At 45.5% G+C, this 27,385-nt stretch overlaps 2 protein-coding genes across 3 annotated transcripts; both read right to left on the bottom strand.

The window, feature by feature from the left end:
- Positions 1–572: 572 nt before the first annotated feature.
- LOC134436398 (phosphatidylinositol 4-kinase beta-like) lies at positions 573–23,302 on the bottom strand. Of its 2 annotated transcripts, none has more exons than XM_063185592.1 (13): positions 23,128–23,302; positions 19,522–20,986; positions 18,168–18,749; positions 13,930–14,157; positions 12,265–12,498; positions 9,416–9,525; positions 8,715–8,819; positions 7,059–7,182; positions 6,192–6,305; positions 5,516–5,667; positions 4,136–4,268; positions 3,418–3,538; positions 573–1,031 (listed from the first exon to the last, which is right to left on the bottom strand). In XM_063185592.1, the coding sequence occupies exons 2-13, from the start codon at positions 20,977–20,979 to the stop codon at positions 850–852; spliced, it is 3,543 nt and encodes a 1,180-aa protein (XP_063041662.1). In that variant the 5' UTR covers positions 20,980–20,986; positions 23,128–23,302; the 3' UTR covers positions 573–849. The 2 variants fall into 2 exon arrangements, with proteins under 2 accessions (XP_063041662.1, XP_063041664.1); XM_063185594.1 differs by lacking the exon at positions 573–1,031 and adding an exon at positions 1,039–1,182.
- Positions 23,303–25,989: 2,687 nt separating this feature from the next.
- qrfp (pyroglutamylated RFamide peptide) lies at positions 25,990–26,508 on the bottom strand. Its single transcript, XM_063185015.1, has one exon. It carries the CDS (start codon positions 26,506–26,508, stop codon positions 25,990–25,992), a length of 519 nt encoding a protein of 172 aa, XP_063041085.1.
- Positions 26,509–27,385: the final 877 nt, after the last annotated feature.

Below are 27,385 nucleotides of genomic sequence, written 5' to 3'. Positions count from 1 at the left end.
TGTGTTTGATGCGGTCGATGGCGGACGCTCAGGACAAAGCTCACAGGATTGGACGGCCACATGATAATCACATTTTAGATGCTCTCATCCAACTGTCAAATCTTTCTGCCATGCACGAGTTGAGTCTGGCGTCTTCTGTTGCCCTGTGTGTACGTAGTGTATGTGTGTGTGTGTGTGTGTGTGTTACATGGAACTCGCTCAATCAAGCCTTGACAGACTTTCGTCGAGTGAGGTCTTCCATGCTATGCTCTTGATCCAGAGTCACCACAAAGTGAATATCTAATGATGTACATTTCTGTCGTGTGTGTGTGTGTGTGTGTTCACATTAAAAGACAAGCAGGCATGATGATGCGTGACTGAATGACATACATACATACATTTTGTTCTCTGCCTCTGCAACCTAGTGCATGATGGCTGTTTGGATGATGGTGAATATACGTATGCATCCAGCACTCATGTACGTACGTAAATGTACGGGACAGGATCTGTGTGTGTGTGTGTGTGTGTGTGTGTGTGTGTGTGTGTGTGTGTGTGTGTGTGTGTGTGTGTGTGTGTGTGTGTGTGTGTGTGTGTGTGTGTGTGTGTGTGTGTGTGTGTGTGTGTGTGTGTGTGTTGGATGCAGCTTTCCTTTGACTTGCCAATCTGATGGCATCCATGTAAAGTACTGCACTGCACATCAAGGTCTACAACATGCTGCTCAACACCACCACGGCTCTTTAGGCACTAAAAGGTGTGTGTGTGTCTGTGTGTTTGTGCATGTGTGTGTGTGTGTATGTATGCACATCTGTCTTTGTGTGTCTGTGTGTGTGTGTGTGTGTGTGTGCCCGTGTGTGTTTGTGCGCTCCCCTATCACATGATGCCATTGGTGAAGTACTGGAAGCCGTCGTAGAGCTTGGTGGTGATGGAGCGCATGGAGGCGTCCACCATCTGCTCCACCAGCACCTGAAGCTGCTCCTCCGTCAGGCTCATGTGGAAACGCTCCTTCAGCTGACGCACCGTGCTCGAGCCGTGGAAGCACTGCAGGTGGGAACCTGGAGAGAGAGAGAGAGAGAGGGAGAGGGAGAGATATTAATACTTGTTTATTATATAATTTCTACTGTTGTTCCTCTGTCAAGCTCATGGGGAAACGCTCCTTCAGCTGACGCACCGTGCTCGAACCGTGGACTCACTGCAGGTGGGAACCTGGAGAGAGAGAGAGCAAGAGGGAGAGAGGGGGATATACTCGTTTACTCGATAATATACTGAATAATACTCGTTTATTAGATCATTTCTACTGCTGTTCCTCTGTCAAGCTCATGTGGAAACGCTCCTTCAGCTGACGCACCGTGGACTCACGGCAGGTGGGAACCTGGAAATGGGGAGAAGGATGGAGAGGGTGGGGGTGTTTCACAATTTTTATTATTATATATTTGTGTAGCAAGTAGCTATTATATCTATTCAGATTCTCCTAACATTGCAGGTTTTACAGGAAGAAGCTGTCAGAAGATCTGAAGTCCTTCCCTTGACGAAACTGACCACAATCACTGGAACAACAAAAGCTCAGCTGAAGATTGAATGTTTGAATGGCACAGAGTTTTCAGCAAATAGGGAACAGGTCAGTGGACAGGCCCGTCTGCATTGACAGGTTACAGAGCTATTTTCAGTAGTATGACGCTGCAAATACACAGTAACAGCAACATCAGGCATTGGTGCACAACTATGCTATTCTTGTCAATGAAACCACAATTAGGCTGTAGTACAAATAGTACGACTGGTTGAACCAGATATGACGTAGCTTCGTGAGTTTAACAAATTTATCTTATCTAGTTATCTAGTTATTTTTACACATTGTGACTGGCATGCAACATTACTGTAATGCTAGTGTTTCTCGTCTGGTCTTGTCAAGTCATCCTGCTGATGAATCAGTTTCGGTCAAGAACAAGACAGAGTGGTGTGCACCAGTGTTTTTTGTCCCCCTTACCCCTTTGTCAACAATATCAACAATGATATAATGATTTTAAAATTAATGTTTAGGTGTGTGGGTCCATGTCTTTCACCATGGATGTAAATATTCTGTGCAATAGGTTGATTTTACATTTTCACCGGTTCACATAATAGTAAGCTGCATCCATCTGGGCAAGTGAGAAGTCAGCATATGAAGAGAGGAACACTTTTTCATGTCTACAGGGGGGAGAGAGAGAGAGAGAGAGAGAGAGAGAGAGACAGAGACAGAGACAGAGAGACAGAGACAGAGACAGAGAGACAGAGACAGACAGAGACAGACAGAGAGGGAGTTGAAGTGAGAAGAAGATAGACAGACAGAGAGATGCACAGATGGAGGAATGAAAAGGATGGAGGCAGACATGTGGAGAGCAGTGGTGTACTGTAGAATAAATAGCAGCCGGGGGGGGGGGGGGGGGGGGGGGGGGGGGGGGGGTGTTATTTGCGTAGTGACATTGTTGATATCCATATATGTATACCGTATATATATATTAGATGAATGTCTTATCTATGTTTTCCTGCTACAAGTACGTGTATCTGCTAAGTGTTTACCTAGCCATGTTTTTCAGATATTTTACATTGACAAGTACATTTCTGCTCTGGCTTTCTGTGTATTTAAGATAAGGTTTACACTGCATGTACGTACAGTATGTTACACAGGCTTCCTTTATGACAGAGCAGGTAAGACCAGTTCCTGGCCCATTCTCAACCTAGGGAAACTGGTCCAGCACCTACGTATGTATATTCCTCATACATATTCAACCACGGAATAGTTACAGTGTACAAAGGCCACATAAACAACAAAGAGCTACCGGTTAGAAAAAAAAAACCAGGAACCTTTAAGTAAAGCATCTGGATAAAAGAGGATATTACAGGAAACCAAAACATACTTCAGAAGAAGAAAAAATGTGAGCAGGGAAGTGCACGGAAGGTCCATTTACATCTGTGTGTGTGTGTGTGTGTGTGTGTGTGTGTGTGTGTGTGTGTGTGTGTGTGTGTGTGTGTGTGTGTGTGTGTGTGTGTGTGTGTGTGTTTGTGTCTACCTGCGCTCCTAATGTGTGCCCCTTTGTTCCCATTCAAGGAAAAGCAAACTAATAAAATATTTAAATAATGTTTTTACGGTGTATAGTACACACACACACACACACACACACACACACACACACACACACACACACACACACACACACACACACACACACACACACACACACACACACACACACACACACACACACACACACACACACACACACACACACACACACACACACACAAAATAAATAAATAAAATCAAGTGGCTAAGCTGGCTATACCATTATATATACTATATACATTATATATACTATTTCCTGTCACACTTTCTCACTATCCTGTCTAAATGAAGACATCAAAAATATCTTAAAATGAAGAGATCATATGGAGCGATGACCGTACCTTGCTGCATGATCTCCACAATCTGCACCACCTTCTCCATGTGTTTGCGAGCGGCGATCAGCCCTTGCAGCATCAGCATCTTGTAGTAGTTAAACATGTCCCCATCCAGACCACCCATCACCTGCACACCAAGAAACATTACATTACATTATATTACATTACATTACATTGCATTTCACAGACGCTTTATAACCAAAGCGACTCTCAAAAGAGGACATAATCATAGCCAACATCACTAGCAAATACAAAGTGCACAGGAAATATACAGAACAAGTGCAGATGCAAAGACACCCATTCATGTAGCAGGCTACTGAGCAGTGGATTACATAATGCCACTATTGTATGGAGTAAATTATGTAACGTCTTGTAGTAGTTGAACATAGTCCCATCTAGCACACCAAGACACCCATTCATATAGCAGGCTACTGAGCAATTGCTTACATGATGCCATTATCGTATTGAATTAATGATTTAACATTTTGTAGTAATTCAACATATTCCCATCTAGCTAGCACAGCACATTCATACACTGTAGCAGGATACTGAGCAGTTCACCACATACATTTAACTTACTATGTAGGATAGGAACCAGTAGCAAGGCTGACACAAGTACATTACATTGACACAAGTACATTCAGAAGTCAAGTGGTGTGGATGGATGCATTATACGCATAACCAAGTTTTTTTCCCTGTTGAGTGGCTTAATTCTTGTACGTACATCCACAAACTCGCTGGTGAGTTTGAATGCCGATGTCTCGAAGCCCAGGTTACGTGGAGAACTGGAGAGGATGAAGCCAAAGTCAATGTGGATGATGTGGCCCTCTGAATCCAGCAGAATATTCCCATTATGTCTACGGAGAGAGAGAGAGAGAGAGAGAGAGAGAGAGAAAGAGAGAGAGAGAGAGAGAGAGAGAGAGAGAGAGAGAAAGAGAGAGACTCATTTATTTTAACATTTTCTTATCATAGCAAGCTGCATCCATCTGGGCAAGTGAGAAGTCAGCATATGAAGCGAGGAACACTTTTTCATGTCTACAGGGGAGAGAGAGAGAGAGAGAGAGAGAGAGAGACAGAGACAGAGACAGAGGGGGAGCTGAAGTGAGAAGAAGATAGACAAACAGAGAGATGGAGGAATGAAAAGGATGGAGGCTGGAGGAAGAAAATAAGAAGCACAGACATGTGGAGAGCAGTGGTGTACTGTAGAATAAACAACAGCAGGGGGGGGGGGGGTGTTATTTGCATGACCTCATTTTCCTATCTGCCATGGTGGCATAATCGGGTATCCCACACTGGCCACATCCCTCTCTCACAGCCACCAGCTGCAGCATAGTATTACACAGCGGTAGGACAGGACAGGAGACACACATTAGATCTATGATCACCCGAAACGGCTCACGGCAGATAGATGACAAAGCATACAGTACTTGGTCTTTTCGTTTGAGCTTGAAAATTGATAGGTGAACTGAAGCGTGTGTGTGTGTGTGTATGTGTATGTGTGTGCTTGTCTTTATGAAAGAGAAAGATTTGTTTTACTTTACCCCCACCCCTTTTTGAATCCCCTGATCTCCCATAGGACTCTCGTATTTGATTTTAGTGGGATAGCATGACAGCATCTGAAGAAGGCTTGGACCGAAACGTCTGCCTGTTATGCTAAGAACCTGTTAAGAACCTCACTGGAGAGTGCGGATTTCGAAAAAAAAAAAAAGTTCCTTCATGCTTGAAGACCATGTAAGGCAGTGGTTTTCAAAGTGGGGGCCGGGGACCCCTGGGGGACCGTGACAGGGTGCTAGGGGGGCCGCGGAAAGTTGGTAGGGAATAATACAATTATTTGTTGAAGAAAATGAATAACTAATGTACACCAAAATCAACCAAAATTAAGCTAAACAATATTCCCATTAGTTAATTTTACATATCCTCGTGTGGCACCGACTCACAGACCTAGACTATGGTTGTGAAAGGGGTTGCGCAGGAAAAGTAGTGCGGCACCACTCATGTAAAAGGGGCCTTGGGTGGAATCTACCGATGTACCTTGGCATGGTTAAGTTTGGGAACCCCTGATGTAAGGCACAGTTTGGAGCGCACTTTCTGAGAAAACACTCACCTGTCTTTGACCTGCAGCAGGTAGCATATGAGACTGTACCCGGCGCAGCTGCGTACAAAGTTCCTCTGCGCGGTGAGGAAGCCCTCGCTGGCCGGCCCTCCGTGCTCCTGTTGGAAGTAGTCCAGCAGGGAGAGCTGGCTCTGCTTACGCACCTACATGGACACAAGGATGTGAAAGTGAGGTGAAAGCCAAACTGGGAAACATTGTCATTGTGACACAGCACTCCACAGCACACAAGTGTTCGCTACACACTGCACACAACGACATTGCATTTATGCCTCATCCGTGCAAGGGGGCAGCCCCCAACGGCACCCCAAGGGAGCAGTGCGGCGGGACGGTACTGCCCTTTGCCTTTGTTGGGCAGAAGGGCACATGGACACAAGGGCCCAAGGATGCTACCAAGGCACATGGATCCAAGAATGGTAACATTACTGATGCATTTACATGGACACATGGCAACAACAAGAAGGATGTTTTTTGCTGCTAATGAGTACTGTGTGTGTGTGTGTGTGTGTGTGTGTGTGTGTGTGTGTGTGTGTGTGTGTGTGTGTGTGTGTGTGTGTGTGTGTGTGTGTGTGTGCATGTTTTCATTTAAATTGCACATTTTGGTAGCTAGTGTAATGGATAGGGATCTGTCACATTCATGCAGTAGAAATACAGTGAGGGTGTTGCTTACCTGGTGCAGTGAGACTGCGTTCAGCACCGGTTCGATCATGCCGCTGTCACACGACACCACCAGGATCTTGTAGGGCTTTATCCACAGCGGCACCCGCTCCTGCTCCCAGATACTCTGAAGGACACACCAACCAGAGACTTCAATAATAGACATTATTTGCTTTTCCTTTTTAAACTTAATGTAATGGTAATATAGTCTACGGAAAACAGTATTTGATTCCACGTCTTTATGTTTCATTTACAGTACATGATGAAGAAGTTGAGATGAATTATTAATTTTAATCATCTTTTCCTGTCCAGGGACTACAGATGAAAATAAGCCTAGTGGCTATAATCTGGCTGAACTTTATGTTGTGAAAGCCCATTGGGAACTTCCAACTCCCATTCTCATTGTGACACAGCACTCCACAGCACACAAGTGAACACTGCACAGAACGAAATTGCATTTATGCCTCACCCGTGCAAGGGGGCAGCCCTCAATGGTGCCCCTAGGGAGCTCAGGGTACCTCAGTCATGGAGGAGGATGAGGGAGAGCACTGGTTAATTACTCAACCTCACCAACCTGGCGGGCCAGGAGTCGAACAGGCAACCTTTGGGCTACAAGTCTGACGCCCTAACCGCTTACCCACGACTGCCCTTGTGAGCTGTCCCTGTCAAATAAACATTAAATTAAATTACACTAAAGACAGAGACTGTGTGCCCATTAGTAGTAGTACAGGTGCTGGACCACATTTGGACCATAATGCTTTGTCACAAGAAAAAGAAGAAGTGAAGACCATTTTTAGTCTGAACTCAATTTTGACAAAAAATATAGAGTTACTGTGCTTTGCCTTTGTAGAGCAGAATAGTTTGTGGAGGTGTAGGCTACCTGTAGTTGGCTGAGCACTTGGTAGGCCAACAGCTCCTGCCTGAGGTCATCTCCACACTTCACGATGACGGAGAGCAGTCTCCAGTTGGGCAGACCCCCATACGGGGAACACTCCCTGATCCGCCTGGCAAGAAAGGACAGAGGGCACAGTGGGAAGAGGATTGAGTGAAAGTGAAAGCCCATTGGGAAACTCCAACTCCCATTATAATTGCGACACAGCACTCTACAGCACACAAGTGAACACTGCACACAACAAAATTGCATTTATGCCTCACCTGTGGATTTCACTTCTTAAGACACAACTGTTTATCAGAGGACTCTGAGGAAGATGCAGGTACGCTGAAACGTCAGTTACTGTCCACCAAAATATATATTTTTTTAAACTCTAAGTATACTGTGTTCTCCAGTCATCCTTGGGTGTAGTTGCTGAGAAGTAGCCCAGTCTGTGGATTCTGCTGTCCTTGACTGTGAGCATCACTGTGAGAAACTTTTTTGGGCCGGGGCCCCTCATACCTGCACCACAAATTACATTTACTGCTATTGTATTAATGATAATGTGAACTCAAGAGTGGGAGGAACAGTTTGCACATTAATGTGGGCTTACTACTGTTGCAATTGTGTGTACTGCTTGTGACTTTTCCAGCTTCAACTTATTCAGACCTGGGGTATGTTTCTCAAAAGCGTAGTTGTTAGCCAGTTAGCAACTTGGGAGGTTGTCAATGAGAAATAATTGCATTGCAAACAACAAAGTAGCTAACGGAGTTAGCAACTATGGTTTTGAGAAATACATGCCTGTACAATACACAGGTAGAAGGTGATGATTTAGCTCTCTCACTTGCTGAAAGACTGACATTTAAAAAAAAAAATCACAGAGCTTTGCCGAACACCTAACAAACAACCCACAGCAGTGTATAGATTATTAACCAGAGCTATGCACGTTTCACATCTTAAGATAACAGCTGCTATCTTATAATCTAACAAAGATGTCATGTTGACAGAAAATATAAGATAATATGACGATGTGTTTATGCACGTGGCATTAATAAAACAATCACATCTAGTTAATAATTCCCCATCAACATACGTTTCATTTCCTTCACAAAAACGTAATAAAACACAGCACCTGATAAAGCAGGCCACTTGTATTACCACTAATACCCACACCGACTTGTGGCTGGTCGCAATAAAGTGTCAGCATCCAATCTGGGGTGCATTTCTCAAAAGCTTAGTTGTTAGCAGTTAACAACTTGGGTAGTTACCAATGGGAAACTGCATTGCAACAAACAAAGTAGCTAATGAAGTTAGAAACTACACTTTCGAGAAATGCACCCCTGAAAAGTTTTACTAGTGACTGTGACAGATGGCTAAGGCGAGACGTGTGATAACCATTTGAAAAAGCAGGTACAGTACATCCAACCACGTTATTGCTTTATACTGTAATTTGTAGAAGAGTACATGGACAACAACATACAATGTGTTGGGAAATAAAGAGTACTGCAGGAGGGTTTAGGGTTTAGTTACGGCGGCCTGAGGTAATTTCCTGAATCTCTCTCTCCTAAGCACTTCCTGTTGTCTCTTCATTGTCACTATCAAATTAAAGGCATGAGCCACCCCCCTGCCTCAAAAAAAAAAAAAAGTTTCGATGTCATAACTTACCTCACTTTCTCCTCCCAGGGTTCCTTCAGGGCCACAGCAGAGGGGTCCTCTGGATCCCTCCGGAATGTCGTGGGGGTGTGAGCCAGGTTCTCAGACAGACGTCGCCTAAGAAAACATTGAAAATACATTGTAAAAAATAGGTCGAATCTATACTAACTACCATACTATGCAATATATTTTTTCTTTTTCCAGCCAGTGGCTTCAAACAAGCTTTAAGCTAGGAACACATTGAGCAAAGTAATCCGATATTCTCCATGCATTCCTATGAGGCAAGCAAACTGGGGCGAAGGCAAGCGAACAGCGAAACAGCGAAAATATTGGGGTGGCTAATCATATCAACAAATTAATTGTTTCAATAATTGTTTCGCTGATACGATCTGTTAACCATTCTTCTGCTTGTCAGTAAATTTTGCCTCACTAAGTTCACACACATTTTGACTCCATGTGTCCCTGGCGTAGGGTGACCATCTCCGTGACAGGAAAAAGGAGGACATATTTTGGGACGGCGGGTTTGGGGGTACTAACCCAAGAAAATGTGCGTTTCTTAGATGCAATTTCATGCATTTTAATGCATTTTCATCCGGCTTAATGCTGTGCCTGACGCCGGACAGGGCACTGAAAAGACGGACGGTCCGTCCTAAAGACGGACGTCTGGCCACCCTACCCTGGCGTTAAGCAATGGTGGAGCAGCGTGAGCGTACCGAATGTCCCCGGCGCCGATAAAGACGGCGTCCCTGCTCTCCTGGCTGGTGATGCTGTCCACTGAGAACTGGGAGATGTTGTCACAGCTGCTGGTGTGGCCCTCGGGGAGCTGCCATTACCACAAGAGAGGGGTAGAGTAGAGTTAAGTGGAGTAGAGTAAAGTAGTGTAGAGAAGAGTGGAGTACAGTAGAATGGACTGGAGCAGAGTAGAGTAGAGTTGAGAATATCAGTCATGGGTGAGCGGTTAGGGCGTCAGACTTGCATCCCAGCGGTTGCCGGTTCGACTCCCGACCCGCCAGGTTGGTGGGGGGAGTAATCAACCAGTGCTCTCCCCCATCCTCCTCCATGACTGAGGTACCCTGAGCATGGTACCGTCCCACCGCACTGCTCCCCATGGGGCGCCACTGAGGGCTGGCCCCTTGCACGGGTGAGGCATAAATGCAATTTCGTTGTGTGCAGTGTTCACTTGTGTGCTGTGGCGTGCTGTGTCACAATGACAATGGGAGTTGGAGTTTCCCAATGGGCTTTCACTTTTGAATAGGAGAGTAGATTTAGTTGAGCATAGGAGAGTATAGTTGAGTAGAGTAGAGTAGAATGGACTGGAGTACTAAAGGTGAGTAGAGTAGGAAAGAGTAGAGTATGGTAGAGTAGGGAGGAGCACTTTACTCTACTCTAGTCTTCTACTCCACTGTAGATTAGATTAAATTAGCCCTTATCGTCTCTACAGAAGAGACATTTTGTGTGGACATGTGGATGTTACTGTTCCAAAGGTCAGTAGTACAGTGGAGTAGAGTAATAGAGTAGCATACAGCAGTGTAAATACAGTACGTAGAGCAGAACAGTAAAGTGGAGAAAAGTAGTTGAGGACAGCAGTGGAGTACAGACAAGTAGTGCAGTACAGATAATTTATAGTTCCACAAGAAACTTTAAGGTGTCCAGCCGCATTAATTTACACATAACACAAGGAAAAGAAAGGTATGACACTTAAAGGATTTATCCGGAGTTGGAACAAGTTTGCCTGATTTTTGCATGTTTGGGATGAAATACAGTCACTCTAGAGCAAAATCAAGGCAAAAGGATGCGTTTTGAGAAAGTTTGATAATATCACGTTAGCCTCGTTAGCCATATCAGCTATGCAATATGAAAGATGCGGGCATCGTTTTTCGGCGGTTACACACATTTCAAAAACACAACATTTTAAAGTCTTGCATTTTAAAGTCTCAAGACAACTATTTGACACTAAAGTCCACCAAGTAGATTGCCGAGTGCGTCGCACCATCAGCTGTGGTTACTCGCTATGGAAATAATCATAGCTGATGGTGCGACGCACTCGGCAATCTACTTGGTGGGCTTTAGTGTCAAATAGTTGTCTTGACCGTAATTTAGATATTCTCAAGGTAGTAGGTTCACAAAACACATTCTGCAGACCTTTCAAGAATACATGAAGGACTTTGGACACTTTGGTTTATGTGTGGATACCCTCAACATATTACGAGGTAAGTGTGACGTTGTTTTGAGCTGTGCAAGACTTTAAAATGTTGTGTTTTTGAAATGTGTGTAACCGCCGAAAAACGATGCCCGCATCTTTCATATTGCATAGCTGATATGGCTAACGAGGCTAACGTGATATTATCAAACTTTCTCAAAACGCATCCTTTTGCCTTGATTTTGCTCTAGAGTGACTGTATTTCATCCCAAACATGCAAAAATCAGGCAAACTTGTTCCAACTCCGGATAAATCCTTTAAGCTCAAAGCTTTTTTGGTGCTTACATTACAGGACTAGACTCATGTAATCAGGTTATTCCATTTCAAAAAGACCACGCCAGAGATGACCGAAGAAGGTGCACAGCATTGAAATGTTAGTCATTATGCTTGCCCCACAAAAAACAAAAAACAAAATAAGTATTTGAGTGTTCCTGTCATCTCTGACCTAGTCTTTTTCAAGTGGACAAACCTGATTACTGTAACATGACACAGTCAGTATTGCTGGTGTGGCCCTCTGTGTGGCAGATACAGTTCCACAAGACAGAGTGGTAAAGTAACGTAGAGTAGAGTACAGTAGAGTCGAGATATTGATTACATTATATTGCATTTGGCAGACGCTTTATAACCAAAGCGACTTTCAAAAGATATTGATATTGATCCCAAAGGAAATTAATGTCTCCACCACCATATGCACACAACACTAATTGGACCTCTGGGCTCTACGCCACAAGGGAGCAGCATTAAGTGAGAGATAGGTCTGACTCATTGGAACTTATTTTTAACCCTTCGGAACAGCTTGCTTGATGTACATTGACGTCATCATATACATATGTTTGTACAAATGACAGCCTTGAGAACAGTGTTGAAAGAGGAAAGAGGAAATATAAGTGTCACTAGTTCCTATGTACCATTTTCTGCATTTATCGGTAAAGTATTTTGTACTAGATTTTCCTCTGTTATTTCTGTGTTTCTATGTTTTTTTCTTGCATGCTACTGTGTTCTCCACTATACTTAGTTACATGCTTTCATTTAGGTTCAAAGTGAATTACTTAACTCAATTTCAGAGTATTTATTCTAAAGTCTAGCTTCCCCAATCAATAAGATCAGAGCTTCAACTTGGTCTGGCAAAGACATCCCCCAGACGGGGGTTATTTTTTTCTTTTCAACGCAAAAATTCTACTCTATTCGTCACAGACTGTATGGTCGGGCCATCTGTATTCTTTTATTTATACAGTTTACTTAAAATGTTGAACTTTAATAGTTATAAAGTAAGTCCTTATTAATAAAGCTATAGTAAAAGTCATTGTTTACGTTTCAATAAAAGGCAATAAAAGCCCCCAAAAAAACAGTCCAGCACCATACCTCCACTTGTAGCTGCCCAATGTCGTCCACGGCCCAGGCCTCGTCGTCGTTGTCATAGTTGGGTACCGTGGAGACGACCCCTCCCCCGGGTCGCCCCTCGGCCGCCACTCCGCAGTCGGGGAGGTTCTCTGACGAGCACGTGGTGCGGATCCTGGTCTCCGGGATACGGACGGGAACCGGCGACGTCTCGAAGCTCTCGCATTCCAGCACCTCCACGTTTATGAGGTACGGCGCCTAGACACACACACACACACACACACACACACACACACACACACACACACACACACACACACACACACACACACACAGTACAACAGCAAATAAGCGACGACACAAGTACACACATCCATGAATAAAAAAACATACACAAATACATGCACATTGCACACACAGGAGGGCACACACAACAGACACATAACCATAACAGAAACAATGACAAGCACATTCACGCATGCACACACGCACACACACACGCAGATACGCATGCAGATACACACAGGCAACAGGCATAACACTGATGAACTGATAAACTGGGGTTGTGTGTGTCTGACTGCACGTGCAAGGGAAGGTTTTATCTCCCCCATACAATCCACCAGAGCACAGCCGGCTTATGAACACACAGACAAGGCCACTGCTGAGAAAAATGATTTTGTGTGGTCAGGTGACTGAGGAGAGAGAGAGAGAGAGAGAGAGAGAGAGAGAGAGAGAGAGAGAGAGAGAGAGAACGAGAGAGAGAGAACGAGAGAGAGAGAGAGAGAGAACGAGAGAGAGAGAGAGAGAGAGAGAGCACAGCCATCTTATGAACACACTAACAAGGCCGCTGCTGTGAAAAATGATTTTGTGTGCTCAGGTGACTGAGGAGAGAGAGAGAGAGAGAGAGAGAGAGAGAGAGAGAGAGAGAGAGTGAGAGAGATAGAGGAGTAAAAGATAGTGTTTGAAAGAAACTCTTTGTCCTGATAAATGCAAACAAACAGCGGAAGGCAAATCTCTGAGCTGTCCTTGAGCGGAAACCACATTCATTTTCCCCATTCCAATGTCCTGCGCGTGTGTGTGTGTGTGTGTGTGTGTGTGTGTGTGTGTGTGTGTGTGTGTTTGTGTGTGTGTGTGTGTGTGTGTGTGTGTGTGAGTGCATGGCCAGGTTGGGACAAATATTCGGAAAAGATAGCCGGCCCGGCTTTACCGTATAATGGGCTTGGCAATCTCAGCTGAACAATGAAGCAGTGGACTTTTGAACTACTTCAATAGGGGTTTAGTCGGCCTCAATGCACATCATGCTTGTCCACACCAGTGTATACATTGTGTACGTACATGTGTGGACATGTGCTTAAAGCATCCTTGGCTTTGGAGTTAAGCACCATGGCTTGTGTGTGTGTGTGTGTGTGTGTGTGTGTGTGTGTGTGTGTGTGTGTGTGTGTGTGTGTGTGTGTGTGTGTGTGTGTGTGTGTGTGTGTGTGTGTGTGCACCAGCTATTCCCCCCATACTCAGCTAGCGGCCCGCGGGCCTTTTGTGGCCCACGGGGCATCTATCTGTGGTACTCGAATAGTTCTGAAAAAATGTCTTTGGAGTTGAGCACCACGGCCTGCGTGTGTGTGTGTGTATGTGTGTGTGTGTGTGTGCGTGCACGTGTGTGTGCGTGCGTGCGTGTGTGCAGTGCATCCATACCTTGTCTTTGGAGTTGAGCACCACGGCCTGCGTGTGCGGTATGCGCACCACGTGGTGGTGGAAGGCGGCGGTGGGCAGCCAGGTGCGGGCGGGCAGCTTGTGGTTGAGCAGCGAGAGCTCGGAGATGAGCCGCTGGGTCTTCTGCTCCTTGGTGGGCAGCGTGGCCAGACGCTTGCCGATCACCATCAGCGACTTGATGAACTCACGCTGGGGCGTCAGGCGCACCGGCTGCAGCGAGAGGGAGCCACGCACACACACACACACACACACACACACACACACACAAACAGTACAGAAGAATTATAGGCAAAGTCACAAACAGTGCAGAAGTATTATAGGCAAAGTCACAAACAGTGCAGAAGTATTATAGGCAAAGTCACAAACAGTGCAGAAGTATTATGGGCAAAGTCACAAACAGTGCAGAAGTATTATGGGCAAAGTCGCAAACAGTGCAGAAGTATTATGGGCAAAGTCTGGTGAGGGCGAAAGTTCGTGACACGATGTCACATCCGCCTTTACCGGACGACTTACAAAAACAAGCAATCCACCTATGCGTTATGAGTGGTAGCGTACCGTAATCGATACATTAAAATAAAAACAGCATACAGTACACGTATGTTGTGCCTGCAAAACAATGGCCTATAGGAAGTCGTTTCATGGCATGACCAAACCGAATATCTTTGGCAGGGCTCCAAATGACACACAACTAACATGGGTGAGTAGAACATGATGTTACAATGCGAAGTCAAAGGGCCAATGTCAAGACAACTTTTCTCTCCTTTAACCCATTGATGCCTAAGGCACCTGCAAAAAAGGGTGCTGAATGTCTGAGCCCCTTTTAAGAAAAGCTGCCCTAAAAAAAACGAAATATCTCAGCTTCTGAAGCACATAAAAATATGCAGTAAGTTGCATTTAAACGCTAAGACCCTCATCTTTCATTAGAATGTGTTCATTCATCTCAAACAAACAGAGATTTTTAATAAAGTTGTCTCAAATCTCATGAGCCTGAATGTTGCGTAATGCAGCTCCAGGGCCAATGTTGCGCATCGCAACATCAGGCATCAATGGGTTAAAGGGGATGGTGGAGGCAGAGGCATAAACGGCGGTATGCGGCACGGTATGCAGCAGCTGGACAGAACCCCACATGTCTGTTATAAAATGAAACGTCTGCTGCAAAAATCTCTGTTCTCTGATATTTCACAGAGAACCTCAATTTGTTCCAAAAACACTCACATTCACACAGACATACCCACACATATACAGTAAACACGCACAAACGCATGTCCGAATGACAGTGTCATATTGCCTTAGAACTTCATGGCTGACCTTTCAACGCGGAGTACTTTTGCTTTTGTGTGACCAGCAGGTGATCCTCACCACAACGGGGAAGAACGTGAACAAAAGAGGAAGCGAAAGCCTAGCTGATGAAGTTACCAACGGGAGTGCCATGTTGGCGGCGCCAGGCTGTGCTGTGTGTGCCTCTTAGCTCTGTGTTAGTTTCGCTGTGTCCTCTGGGAGCCTTGTAAGGCTGTAAGCCCAAATGTGGGGGGCTTAGCGTGCTGCGCCCAAGAGAACATACTGTATAGCCTATGTTTAAGGCTGGCAGGCCTGCCAAAGGCATCTGGGGGGGGGGGGAAGGGGGGGGGGGGGGGGGTGGTTGAGAGAGAGGCCCCCAGCGGGCAGTGGGGCACTGGCAGCACATAACAAATACCAGAGAGAGTAGAGAGAGAGAGGTTCCATTGCAAGGGGGAGGGGGGGGATCCCCCTTTAGGCAGACCTAGGCAGACCTAAGGACTATTCTATTCAATGCTAGGATTATTATGACACGGCCGTTTAGGCAGACCGGAACCTGGTCATGTTAGGTGCCCATAGCAACCTATTACATTGGCATATCGCTATACTTAAAGAATCTCTGACTATACCATCAGGCCATCCTCAGAGGTGCGAAACCTAGGTGTCATCCTTGACCCTTCCCTCTCATCCCAGTCTCACATCAAAAACATCACCAAATCTGCCTTTTGCCATCTCAAGAATATCTCCAGACTCCGACCCTCACTCTCCGACTCTGTGACTGAAACACTTATCCATGCATTCATCACTTCCCGCCTGGACTACTGCAATGGGGTACTGCATGGCCTACCCAACAAAGTCTTGGACCGACTACAGTATGTTCAGAAATCAGCAGCCAGAATCATATCTCGCACAAAGCGGTTGCAACACATCACTCCCACACTCAGACAGCTTCACTGGCTCCCAGTTAAGTCCAGCATTGAGTACAAAATCAAACAAATCACTTTACTCTCTTGCTCCTCAGTACCTCTCCGAACTCCTTCAACCCCACTCCCAGTCCAGGTCTCTGCGGTCTTCTGAAAAGGACAATCTTATCATCCCCCAAACCAGACTTCGTACTGTTTGTGACAGAGCCTTCTGTGTTGCTGCCCCCACGCTCTGGAACAGTCTACCTCCCAACATACGCCAGGCCCCAACACTGGCTACGTTCAAGAAGCACCTTAAATCCCATCTATTCACAGAGGCATATGGACGTTAACCTCACTACCTCACTGTCCCTTCCCCTGCCCCTTCAACCCCCCCCCCCCCCACACACACACACACACACAATGTAAAGTGACCTTGGGTTCCTTGAAAGGCGCTATATAAAACCAAGTTATCATCATTATTATTATTACAGTACAGCAGCAACACGCTAAGAAATTCACTGTTAATTCAAGACTCAGTAACATTACTGCACTACGCGTAGTTTGAGAAGTAACTAGACAGGTAGGGTGACAACAGGTCGAGCTGTAACATGTAATATTACTAAAAAGTGAACATTTGTGCCAGTGACGTGAAATTGAAAAATGTTGTCAACATCAACTATGTACACTGACTGGACTGTTGAAGAGTGTTGTATATACAGTAAGGTGCAAGTAACTCGGTAAATACTGATCTAGTTTGCTGAGTCAAAGTCCTCCAGGAGAGAGGGAAGAGGAATGGGAGAGAAAAACAGAGGCAGATGGCAGACCAACAGCCAGGCGGCGGGAAGGGAGAAAAAAACAAATAATTTAATATCTGTGGCTGAGAGAGAGCTGAGATAGAGGGCGCATGCGAGAGAGAGAGAGAGAGAGAGCAAGACAGAGAGAGAGAGCGAGAGAGAGAGAGCGAGAGAGAGAGAGAGAGAGAGAGAGAGAGAGAGAGAGAGAGAGAGAGAGATTGTCCAGCATTGACATCATACAATGAGAGGACCAGATATGTGGGACAGCACTGCAGACAGCATGACAAACACACACGCACGCACACACACAGACACCCATACACATACACACACGCAGACACAGACTCACACACAAGCATGCACGCACACACTCAGGTGAACGCTGAGAATAATACAAAAGCAGATGCAGTGAAGGAATTTCACAATTTTTTTTAGACAGTGCGCTCCACTCCCAACTGCTTCTTACAAGGTCTTCAGGTGCAAGCAAACAGCAATGTTCATGTTTAGTAAAAAAAAAGGCTCACTCTCGGGTGTAATTCTTGTGGTTTTAATCCAGTGGGTTAGCATGACAGACAGACCTTTCGGCCTAAGCCTTCTTCAGCATCGAAACGTCTGTCTGTCATGCTAACCCACTAGATTAAAACAACAAGACTTACACCAGAGTGCTACTTTTTTACTAAAAAAGAAATTTCACCAAACAAGTCTCACATAAGATGACCAGCAGATATTCTCCATCCAAGAAATATGTGGAGCCACAAATACACACACACGGTACATGTGCACACAAATATGCACACACACAAGTAGGCTATCAGACGGACATGCAAGAGACTAAAATCAGGGCTCCTGCAAACAGTTCCGCTGTATTAATCCCTAGAGCCAGTCTGATGACTAGATCAGCTAAACACTGTACCTCACTCTGAGTTTGGCCATAGTTTTGGTCATTTTTAAAACGATTAAACTTTTACTGAGGACAATAACAAAGTGTGAATGTGTGCTGTAGCCGTGAGAATTACATACGGCTACCATACTTTAACATGTTTACATACTCGTGTAAAAAGCTGTATACAGTAAATAGTATTCTGTGGTGAACTGAACGGAAATATAAGTAAATAAAAAATGACCCAAATCAGGTAAACCCACTTCCTCCACTTTGTGCTCCACTTTGCGGTTTAACTGAAATAAAATACATTCTACAGTCAAATAATAAACCAAGTAACATGAACCAACCAGGGCAGTCACCCACCTCCTCAAAGCTGCCCTCCACTTTGGGGTTGCTGCCGCTCCTCTTCAAGCCACCGCCCCCCCGGACGCCCCCGGCGATGACCCCTCCTCCTCCCCCCACCGCGTCTGACTTGGACCTCTGGTGCCGTGGGGCCTTTGCCGGCGACAGGAACCTGTTGTGGGACGGACTTCCGGGAGCTGGCGAGACGCTTCCTTCTCCCTGTCCCTGGCCCTCGGCACCTGCCGCAGACACCACCGTCGTTGTCGTCGTGGATACAGTTGTCGCGGATACAGTTGTCGCGGATACAGTTTGTGCTGATGGCGTGGACATCATCGTCGTGGTTGGCGTGGTCGGCAGGGACGCGGCTGGGCTGCCGGGCTGCTGCAGGTGGGACATGATGTGCTTGCGCAGCTTTGCGCCACGCGAGTGCCGCTGCGTGGAGAGGTGCATGTCGGAGGCGTAGGCGCCCAGCAGCCAGGCACACTGCAGGGAGAAGGCCACGCTCTGGCTGCAGCGCCGCAGCACGTACGGTCGGATGGCCTCGCCCAGCTCCTCGTCCATGTTCACGTACATGTTGAGCAGCTGCGGCAGGTGGAAGTCCACCTAGGATGAAGATGGAAAAGGCAGAGCGTGTTGTTTTAGTGGTCAAAGTCTCTACCAGAAAAAAACATTTCAACACAAAGAGGAAGCTGAAGAGGTGGTTGTATAGCACAATATCATACAAGGCATGCAGGTCAAAGTGCTTAACAAATGGATAAACATCAATGTTAAAGATGGAGTTAAAAAGTGAAGTGGAAAAGAGAGACAGAAACAAGAAAGAATAGCAAGAAGACAAAAGAAGAAACTAGACGGAATAGAGAAATTAGGTAAATAAGTAGATGTAGATAAAATGAAATAAGTTTAAAGAAGATGAAGATGGAAAAGGCAGAGCGTGTTGTTTTAGTGGTCAAAGTCTACAAGAAAAGCATTTCAACACTAAGAGGAAGCTGAAGAGTCGGTTGCCGATGTATAATCATTAGGGTTGTAACGATATTGGATCAAACCGAGAAATCACGATACTCACGAGTCACGATACTGTATCGTGATGTAAGGAGTCAGTATCGTGATATGCCCTTTCAAAGTTTTGCAATCTTTCAGTCCAGAAAACAACCACATAATATGATGTGATAGTGCTTCCAAGCTTCAAATGAAACACATTTTAGAAATTGTCGGGTGTATCGAACCGTAGGACAAAAATCGTGATACGAACCGAATCGTGTGTTGAGTGTATCGTTACAGCCCTAATTTTAACACAAAGAGGAAGCTGAAGAGAGGGTTGCCAATGTACTACAATCATAATTATTATAACAATTGTATTATTATTATGATGACTTACTTCATGCTCAGGAAAGCTGAAGAGGCGGTTGCCGATGTAGGCCTGCACGCCGGGCTCCTTGGACTTGTACAGGTAGGCGATGGCCATGGACACGTCGAACAGCTTGGACTCAAACAGACGCAGCAGCCACGACTGCTTGGACGCAGCCGCCGTAGCTGCAGCCGAGGAAGAGGAAGAGGAGGACGAGGTAGATGATGATGATGATGATGATGTCGAAAAGGATGGTGGTGAGGAGGGTGATAATGGTGATGTTGACACCAGTGGCTGTGGTGATGGTGATGGTGGTGATGACAATGACGATGGTGGGAGGGGTGATAATGGTGATGGTGACACTATTGGCTGTGGTGGTGATGATGATGGTGGTGGTGGTGGTGGCGATGGTGACGATGATGAAGGTGACGGTACGCTCTCGCTTTCGCTCAAGGCCGAGAGGGGAGACTCTAAGGATTCACCGCCAGCTGCCTCATAGACTTGCTCCGCCTCCTCTTCCTCCTCCTCCTCCTCTTCAATCCTCCCTCCTGCCTCTTTCTCCTCCTCTTCTATCCCCCCAGCCTCTTTCTCCTCTTGGTTCGTTCCACTGTCCACCTCTTCCACCTCCACCTCTGGCTCCGCCTCCTCCTCCTCCTCCTCCTCCTCCTCCTCAATCCTTCCCACCGCCTCTTTCTCCTCCTCTTCTATCCCCCCCGCCTCTTTCTCCTCTTGGTTCGTTCCACTGTCCACCTCTTCCACCTCCACCTCCACCTCTGGCTCTGCCTCCTCCTCCTCCTCCTCAATCCTTCCCACCACCTCTTTCTCCTCCTCTTCTATCCCCCCCGCCTCCTTCTCCTCTTGGGTCGTTCCACTGTCCACCTCTTCCACCTCCACCTCTGGCTCAGGCTGGGTTGATCCATTATACCCGTCGCAGGTGGTGGGGGGTGCGGGAGACGAGCCCGACAGGCAGCCAGACAGGCTGCTTTGTGTGACGTCGGCGTTGATGGTGGTGGTGTGATGGCTGTTGTTGTCGCCCTGTCCCTGTCCCTGCATCCCAAAGCCCTTCAGCTTCTGCAGGACCTCCTGGCACGCCCTCTGGGCCACCGTCGGGTCAATGATGAGATGATCCGCCGGCTCCAGGGCCACCACGGGTCCAAACTCAGGGGAGAGAGCCTCCGACGAGCTGCAGCCACTTTCGGTGCTCGCTGGGCCCAGGCTGGAGAGGCTGCCGGAGGGGGCCAGCGGGTGGTGGTGGTGGTGGTGGTGATGGTGAGGGGAGCATCCCGGGGAGGAGGAACAGGAGGAAGAGGAGGAGGAGGAGACGCAGGAGGCGGTGGAGGGCGAGGAGGGGCAGGAGGAGGAGAACATGGAGATGGAGGAGGTGCAGGGAGAGGAGGAGGTGGCGTTGCTGAGGCAGGCCTGGTGCTGGTGGAACTTTAGCTCCTCCATCAGCTGGGAGGGAGGCACTGCCACGGTCAGGTCAGCCATTGGCCAGCTGGAGGAGAGGAAAGAGGAGGAGAGGTGAGGAGAGGCGAGGAGAGGAGAAGAGAAGAGAGGAGAGGCGAGGAGAAGAGAGAAGAGGAGAGAGTAGAGGAGAGGAGAGGAGAGGAGAGGAGAGGAGAGGAGAGGAGAGGAGAGGAGAGGAGAAAGAAAGTGGGGGAAACATGAGGTAAAGAGGGAGAACCGTCCGGAAGATAGGATTGGAGAGAAAGAGAGAAAAACAGTTGAGAGGTTGAGTGGGAGGGACAGAGTGATGAGAGAGGATCGCAAAGAGGGAGTGAGAGAGGGAACAAAATGCATACAAGGAAAATGAGGGGTCATGGTGCGTGTGTGTAAAAGAGAGGTGGGGCAAAAAAAGAACGGAACATTTGTTGTTTATTTGGTTCTATGTATTAAAATTCCTGATCGGTTTACATGACAGCATAGAGCATATCCCATGGAAACCGTTCCTACAGCTAATAACTGTGAGAGATCACCCCTGGGGTGAATTTCTCAAAACAAAAGTTGCTTAAGTTACTACATTAGCTACTTTGTTGTTTTCAATGCATTTTCCCATTGGCAACTACCGAAGTTGCTAACAGGCTAACGACTTCTCTTTTGAGAAACTCACCCCAGGGACGGATCCAAAACAGAGACAGAGGTAAGACACTTGTGACCACAATTAGATTTCACAATTCATTTTAGGTAGTAACTGTCTTTGGTTCAACAGCACTTGGAGTATCTGCTGCCGTTGCCTTCTATCATCAATGTCTTTAAAAGAGGAAAAACCACCTGCAACACAAACACTGTTCATACAAACAATTGTTCCGTGTAGGCCTACTGCACTAGCTGCGCGCGTTTCTGCCAAACAGGTTTGTTTGGCTGTGGAGGTCGCCTACACGTGTGTTTCCTCTGCGCGCTTGCGTCATTACTGTAACTAATTATAACTACAAAGAGAGGCGGTAGGCTAGTGACAACAAGCACGATGATGATGATGATGATGATGATGATGATGATGAAATAAATAAGGATCTGGCCGAAATGATACTCGAAAACGGTTGTTTATGGGGGAAACCTAACAACTGAAAGTGCTAGGGATCCAGTTGCTGCATGGAAATTACCCGGTTTCTTCCTGAAACGGCAAGTTCTAGGAGGAAGAACTCAACATAATAACACATCCTCATACAGGCACATCCGTATTTCCTCCATAGGACAAGTATTTAATTATAATGCGCAACAGCATGTCTCTTTTGGTTTATATTAGAGCTACACGAGACTGGAATTGGAAAGGACCAGTTTGTTTGTGGGCAGCACTGCGCATTCAGGCACACTTGTGAATGTGACACGTGTGTGAGGGCACTATCGGTCACATCCTAGGGGGGGGGAACCATCCATATAAACATAATTCTGATTCAGTCTCCGGAAATCACGAAGCCCCCTACGCCAACCCACCGCATCAACGTATGAATCATGTCCGTCTATCTAGGCAGAGAAAGGCTACTACAACCAAAAGGAATGTGGGCGGGGGTCTTGATTGTTATCGTTTTGTAGCAGTGGTGGTTTCTTGGGTAGGACAATAAAACATAAAAAATAACCATTCGTTAAAAGCTCGAGGATCCAATTTGAACAAATACGAAAAACAAAACAAAACAAACCTAACTACCTGTGTACACGAAATATCGACCTTTATGCCTTGTGCCTCCTGTCACCGGTGACCACCCTGATAAAAACAAACTATAGGCCAACACCAATGCGGATCGCATTGATAGCCTATCTCTCGCGTAGCCTAGATCTAATAACTAGATAATTAATAGATGACTATAATTAATTTTCGCCCTATGTGTTTGGCAACCAGTGATTTGATTTCCAGTTTACACGTAGCAAATTGCAAAGTAGCTAGCCACCAGTTAGCAATTCAAAACATCGTAGAGCAAAGACAATTTCAACAAAACACGTTTCTATTACACTGTTATAAGATGATTTCTACATCGTAGTAACAAATTGTTCACTCATATATGTATGCTAACGCGTTGTATACTTCATAAATCAACATCTGGGTGAGGCTAGGCTAGCTTGTTGTCATTGTCACAACACTTCAAAAACATCTTCATCAGACATACAATCTTGTCATTATAACAACTGCATCTTACATCTTACCTGCTCGATCAGACTGAGAGTGTGTTTATCCCCGTGTATAAAGAGGCATTTGGCAAAGGAAGCGGCGGATCCCCAACTCGTCTCTCCTCTGAACAGCACAGCAGGGCTTCAACTCTGGACTGTGTGTCTTCTTGCATTGGAGAATGCGTCTGCGATGACGACAGTTCAGTGGGCGAGGTAAGCTGAGCTCGCTTCTCAGCTACAATGCCTGCCTGGAGAGGGCAACACTGCTTTAACACGTCAGCGGCCTCTCCCACTGATTGTGTTTGTTCTTATCGCCTTCTTTTATTATTAGCCTATTTCCGCGGTAAGCAGCCCGGGTCGTTGTTTCTTTATCTGCCTAGATTTTGGGAAACTCTGTTGCTGTCAAGATCATCTGATAAAGGGATAGGCAACTTTTATGATGAGGGTTTTTTTCCCATCGCCACCATCGGACAAGATGACCACAGATCTGACTGCAATTCGCATAATTTGAGGTGAAGTTGGCACTGACTGCCCATAATAGGCCTATTGTTTGGAGTAGTGTTGTCCAGCAATAGACCTAATTACAACAGATTGATTAGGCTAGTCGTTTAAAAAAAATGGATATGGTCATCACTTTTTCATGATTGTAGACCTAGGCCTACTGTTTTATCTATGGGCCGCACTGACTGAGGAGGCAGGCTGCATGTGGCCCCTGGGGCCAGTTGCCCATGCCTGATCTGAGATGCCATGATGCTTCATCCAGACTGTTTTTCTTTGTTTTAGGAGGATTCCATTTTTTGAAAGGACTGCAACGCCCCGGAAATTTGCCATGGATGCTGGAATGAAATGAAATCTCTCTCTCTCTCTCTCTTTCTCTCTCTCCGCACGTAGGCCTACGCACACACTCTCACACACACACACACACACACACACACACACACACACACACACACACACACACACACACACACACACACACACACACACACACACTAAAAAATGACACCTGTTGTAGGATAGTGATGCTGAATGTGTAAATGTTTTATTTCTATTTGTTTTTGGTCTTTTTAATTCAAAAAGAGATGGGAAATGTAAGAATCATTATTTGATGTAGCCAAGACTTTGGTCTAACTCTGTTTCTGTGTGAATTCTTGACAGTGGACACCTGCAAAGATACGAGAGTATTTTCTTACTCAACAATGTGATCCCTGTGTTTTTTTCATTCCTATCCATTCTATCACGATGCATTGCGATTCATGTACTACTGTGATACATTGCGATATTTACTTCAGTAAATGTGTAAAATACAGCTTATTTGTCAGCTGCTGTGTAGCACACACACACCTCAGCAATGCACCCAACATTTTCTCTGGTTTTACTTCAGACATTTGGGCTAATTTCGCCTTTAGTTTTGACCAGTTTAAAAATGCCCTGACGACTGTGTACTGAAAAAAATGGGGGAAAGGGCCCTGAGCATGCTTCAACGTATTACCAGTATGAAGAACAACATGAAAAACATGTAGCCTATCCCTGTTACAAATGAAGAGTTCAGATGCAAAACCCCCTAACTCCATTTCTGAAGACCTGCACTTCTATATTTTTAGAGAACCCAGTTGTTGGTTTGGTTTACATTCATGTACTCGATAATATATATAAATAGTTATATTACATTAATACAATTTAAAAATATGCAATTTTGATATCTTTGTATTAAATAAAAATGAATTAAGATTATTATCTGAAAAGGCACTTAGGGGGTTTTGCATCTGAACCCTTCAAATCTATTTTGTTTATTGACAAAATGCCAACAAGGATGCCTTAAAAGATGCCAAAAACGTCTTTAATAATTCTGAAGACAGTTATATCCACCAAAAATAAGAGAAATAGCCGCAAATTCCTAGCCCCATGAAAGAGTACTTTTGAATGGCAGCCTACATTAAGTAAGGAAGGAATTTGACAGCATCATGTTCATCACAAAATCTTTTCCCCTGACAGAAATTTTTGTGCATTCACAGACACAGGTCTTTATTTTGACACCCACGGGGAAAGGAGACAGAGAAAAGACAGACAAAAGAAGAGAGCATTAGCGATGTGATGACAACATTTTTTTGGCTTTCGTCCAACATGGCTCTTCTGTCTCTTGTTCATTCAGTTTCTTGTTTTGCATTAAAGGTACACTGTGCAGGAAATTGTCAAAAAAGGTACTGCAACTATGCTGCTCATTGAAACTGGGCTGCCTATTGCCAAATTTGATCTTTTCATGAAAGTTTACTAAGTAATAAACAAATATTTTCTAGTATGGCCCAAGTACAGTCATTTTGCAGCTAAAAATGGCTATTTCTGGAAATTCAAAATGGCGGACCATGGAGAAGATCCCCCTTTTCATGTATGAAAAGTGCAATTATTCCAGTCATAATGAATACTTAGAATTTGATGGTGCTGGTAAGTATTCATGAAAAAAGTAACATTAGTGAATGGGTAGCATGAATTCTGAACATAAACAACTAAAAATCTCACACAGTGTACCTTTAAAGGTATATCATTTTAGTCATTTATTTTCTAAATGTATGTTGCCCGTTCACACAAATGCAATTGTTTCATGAATGCAAATTAACCGATATTTACAGCTTCTGACCAAAGTACAGTAAGCTGACAATGTCTATAACTGGTAATTCCAGAATGGCAGACATGGAGAAGATCACCCTATTCACGGGTGCAAATTTGCTAGTTACAGTGAAAATATGGAATTTGACGGTGGTTGTAAATAGTCAAGAATTTTGTGAATGGGCAGCATACATTCCGGAAATAAACAGCTGAAAAATGACATACTCCACCTTTAAAGCTGCCTCTACATTGACCTGTGTGTCACCACCTCTTCTACCTCTTCTCTGCTTTTGGTCACTTTCTGCCAAAACGAAAGCCAAAGCCTCCCTTTTCCCTGTTGAAAGCCTGCAAGCCGCCAGCGATGGAGTGCAGTGCCTCGTTCCTCCTCTCCCCCTCCTCCTCCCCAGCATCCTGGAAGTGCAGCAAGTTCATGGAAGCCTCCGGAAGCGTTCCCAGCGGGAGCCGTTTCCCAAAGTCCTCGCTTCTCAAGTCCCGCCGCTGAGCGACCCCCACCACCTGCGGCTGTTCCCCCCAGCTCCTCTCCACCCCCTCACCCAGGCTCAGTCGCGCCACCTCAGGCACCAGGTCCCGGGTGAGCCCATAGGGCTGGAGCATGGCAGGCAGGCCCACCGCCGCCGGTGCATCCAGCTGTCGCAGGGCAGCCTCCCAGTCTGGGTCTCCGAGAGAGGCCAACAAGGAGATGGGCTGGGGGAAGGCATCGCTCCTTGGAGGACTGAGAAGAACCAGCATGGCCACAGAGAGCAGAGCAGGGGCCAACAGGGACGAACACGGAGGGACTGACAACGGCCTCATCTGGAGATTGGAAGAAACAAATGAGGACACACAAGGCTGGCAGGTTGTTCCCTGTTAGTTAACACTTAAATAAAATAATAATGTAAAATATTAGCGGCACAAAATCGTCATTAGTCTGTGGATTGACAATGTCCTCATCTGGAGATTGGGTTGGATATGATTGAGGACATGGTCCACTAGTTGCTGTCTCCTGGAGGTGTATGAAGTAGAAGTAGATAGATAGATAGACTTTTATTGTCCCCAAGTGGATATTTGTTCTCACCACTATCTGTCTTGTCACAGCCTAGCAGGCATACGTACATAAGGCATTCATAACAGGCATCTAAAACACCAAACACATTTACAGACAGCACAGAACACAACTTAATGACAGACACTATATACACAGGGTCAGATGCAGGGGGTCACTATGGGATGTTGTTTAGTGCAGTGATGGCATATGGTACAAAGCTTTTGTTGAAGCGTGCTCCCCTCTGACAAAAGCTTTGTAAATACTCTTACTCTTATTCGTAATTACAACACTAGTACATGATCTTACATAGTTTATATACCTGTTACACCAGTCCACTGCACCAAATGAGCTGGATAAACTAAAAAAAAAGACTACTACGGTACTTTTACTTAATACTCCTATGGCACAGAGAAGCCTGACAGGTTGGTGCTTTTTAGTTAAGACTGACAATACAATAAATGCAGCACAATTCAATGTTGTGGAAATGTGTATAATGGGTACTCAATCAAATAAAAGTCAGTCATAGTTAAACTGTAGACATCATTACAAGAGATGCACAGCTTACCTTGCTGAGGAGGGAAGTTGATTGGATCTGTTTTGTCTTCTGCTGGACCTTACCTTCTGCTAGTACAGTACTACTACTTC

Source organism: Engraulis encrasicolus, chromosome 20, assembly GCF_034702125.1.
Source record: "Engraulis encrasicolus isolate BLACKSEA-1 chromosome 20, IST_EnEncr_1.0, whole genome shotgun sequence".
In the NCBI taxonomy this organism is placed as follows: Eukaryota; Metazoa; Chordata; class Actinopteri; order Clupeiformes; family Engraulidae; genus Engraulis; species Engraulis encrasicolus.
Note: the sequence above shows the minus strand (reverse complement) of the source record. Positions and strands in the feature narration are given on the sequence as shown.

What these genes read in the sequence shown, in the direction of transcription:
- qrfp (XM_063185015.1), bottom strand. Translation starts at nt 26,508, where the DNA reads ATGAGGCCGTTGTCAGTCCCTCCGTGTTCGTCCCTGTTGGCCCCTGCT.
- LOC134436398 (XM_063185592.1), bottom strand. Translation starts at nt 20,979, where the DNA reads ATGGCTGACCTGACCGTGGCAGTGCCTCCCTCCCAGCTGATGGAGGAG. An exon ending in TTGGGCAGCTACAAGTGGAG is followed by an intron (nt 9,526 to 12,264) that starts GTATGGTGCTGG and finishes TGGTAATGGCAG; the next exon opens with CTCCCCGAGGGCCACACCAG. An exon ending in TCACCAGCGAGTTTGTGGAT is followed by an intron (nt 3,539 to 4,135) that starts GTACGTACAAGA and finishes CTTGGTGTGCAG; the next exon opens with GTGATGGGTGGTCTGGATGG.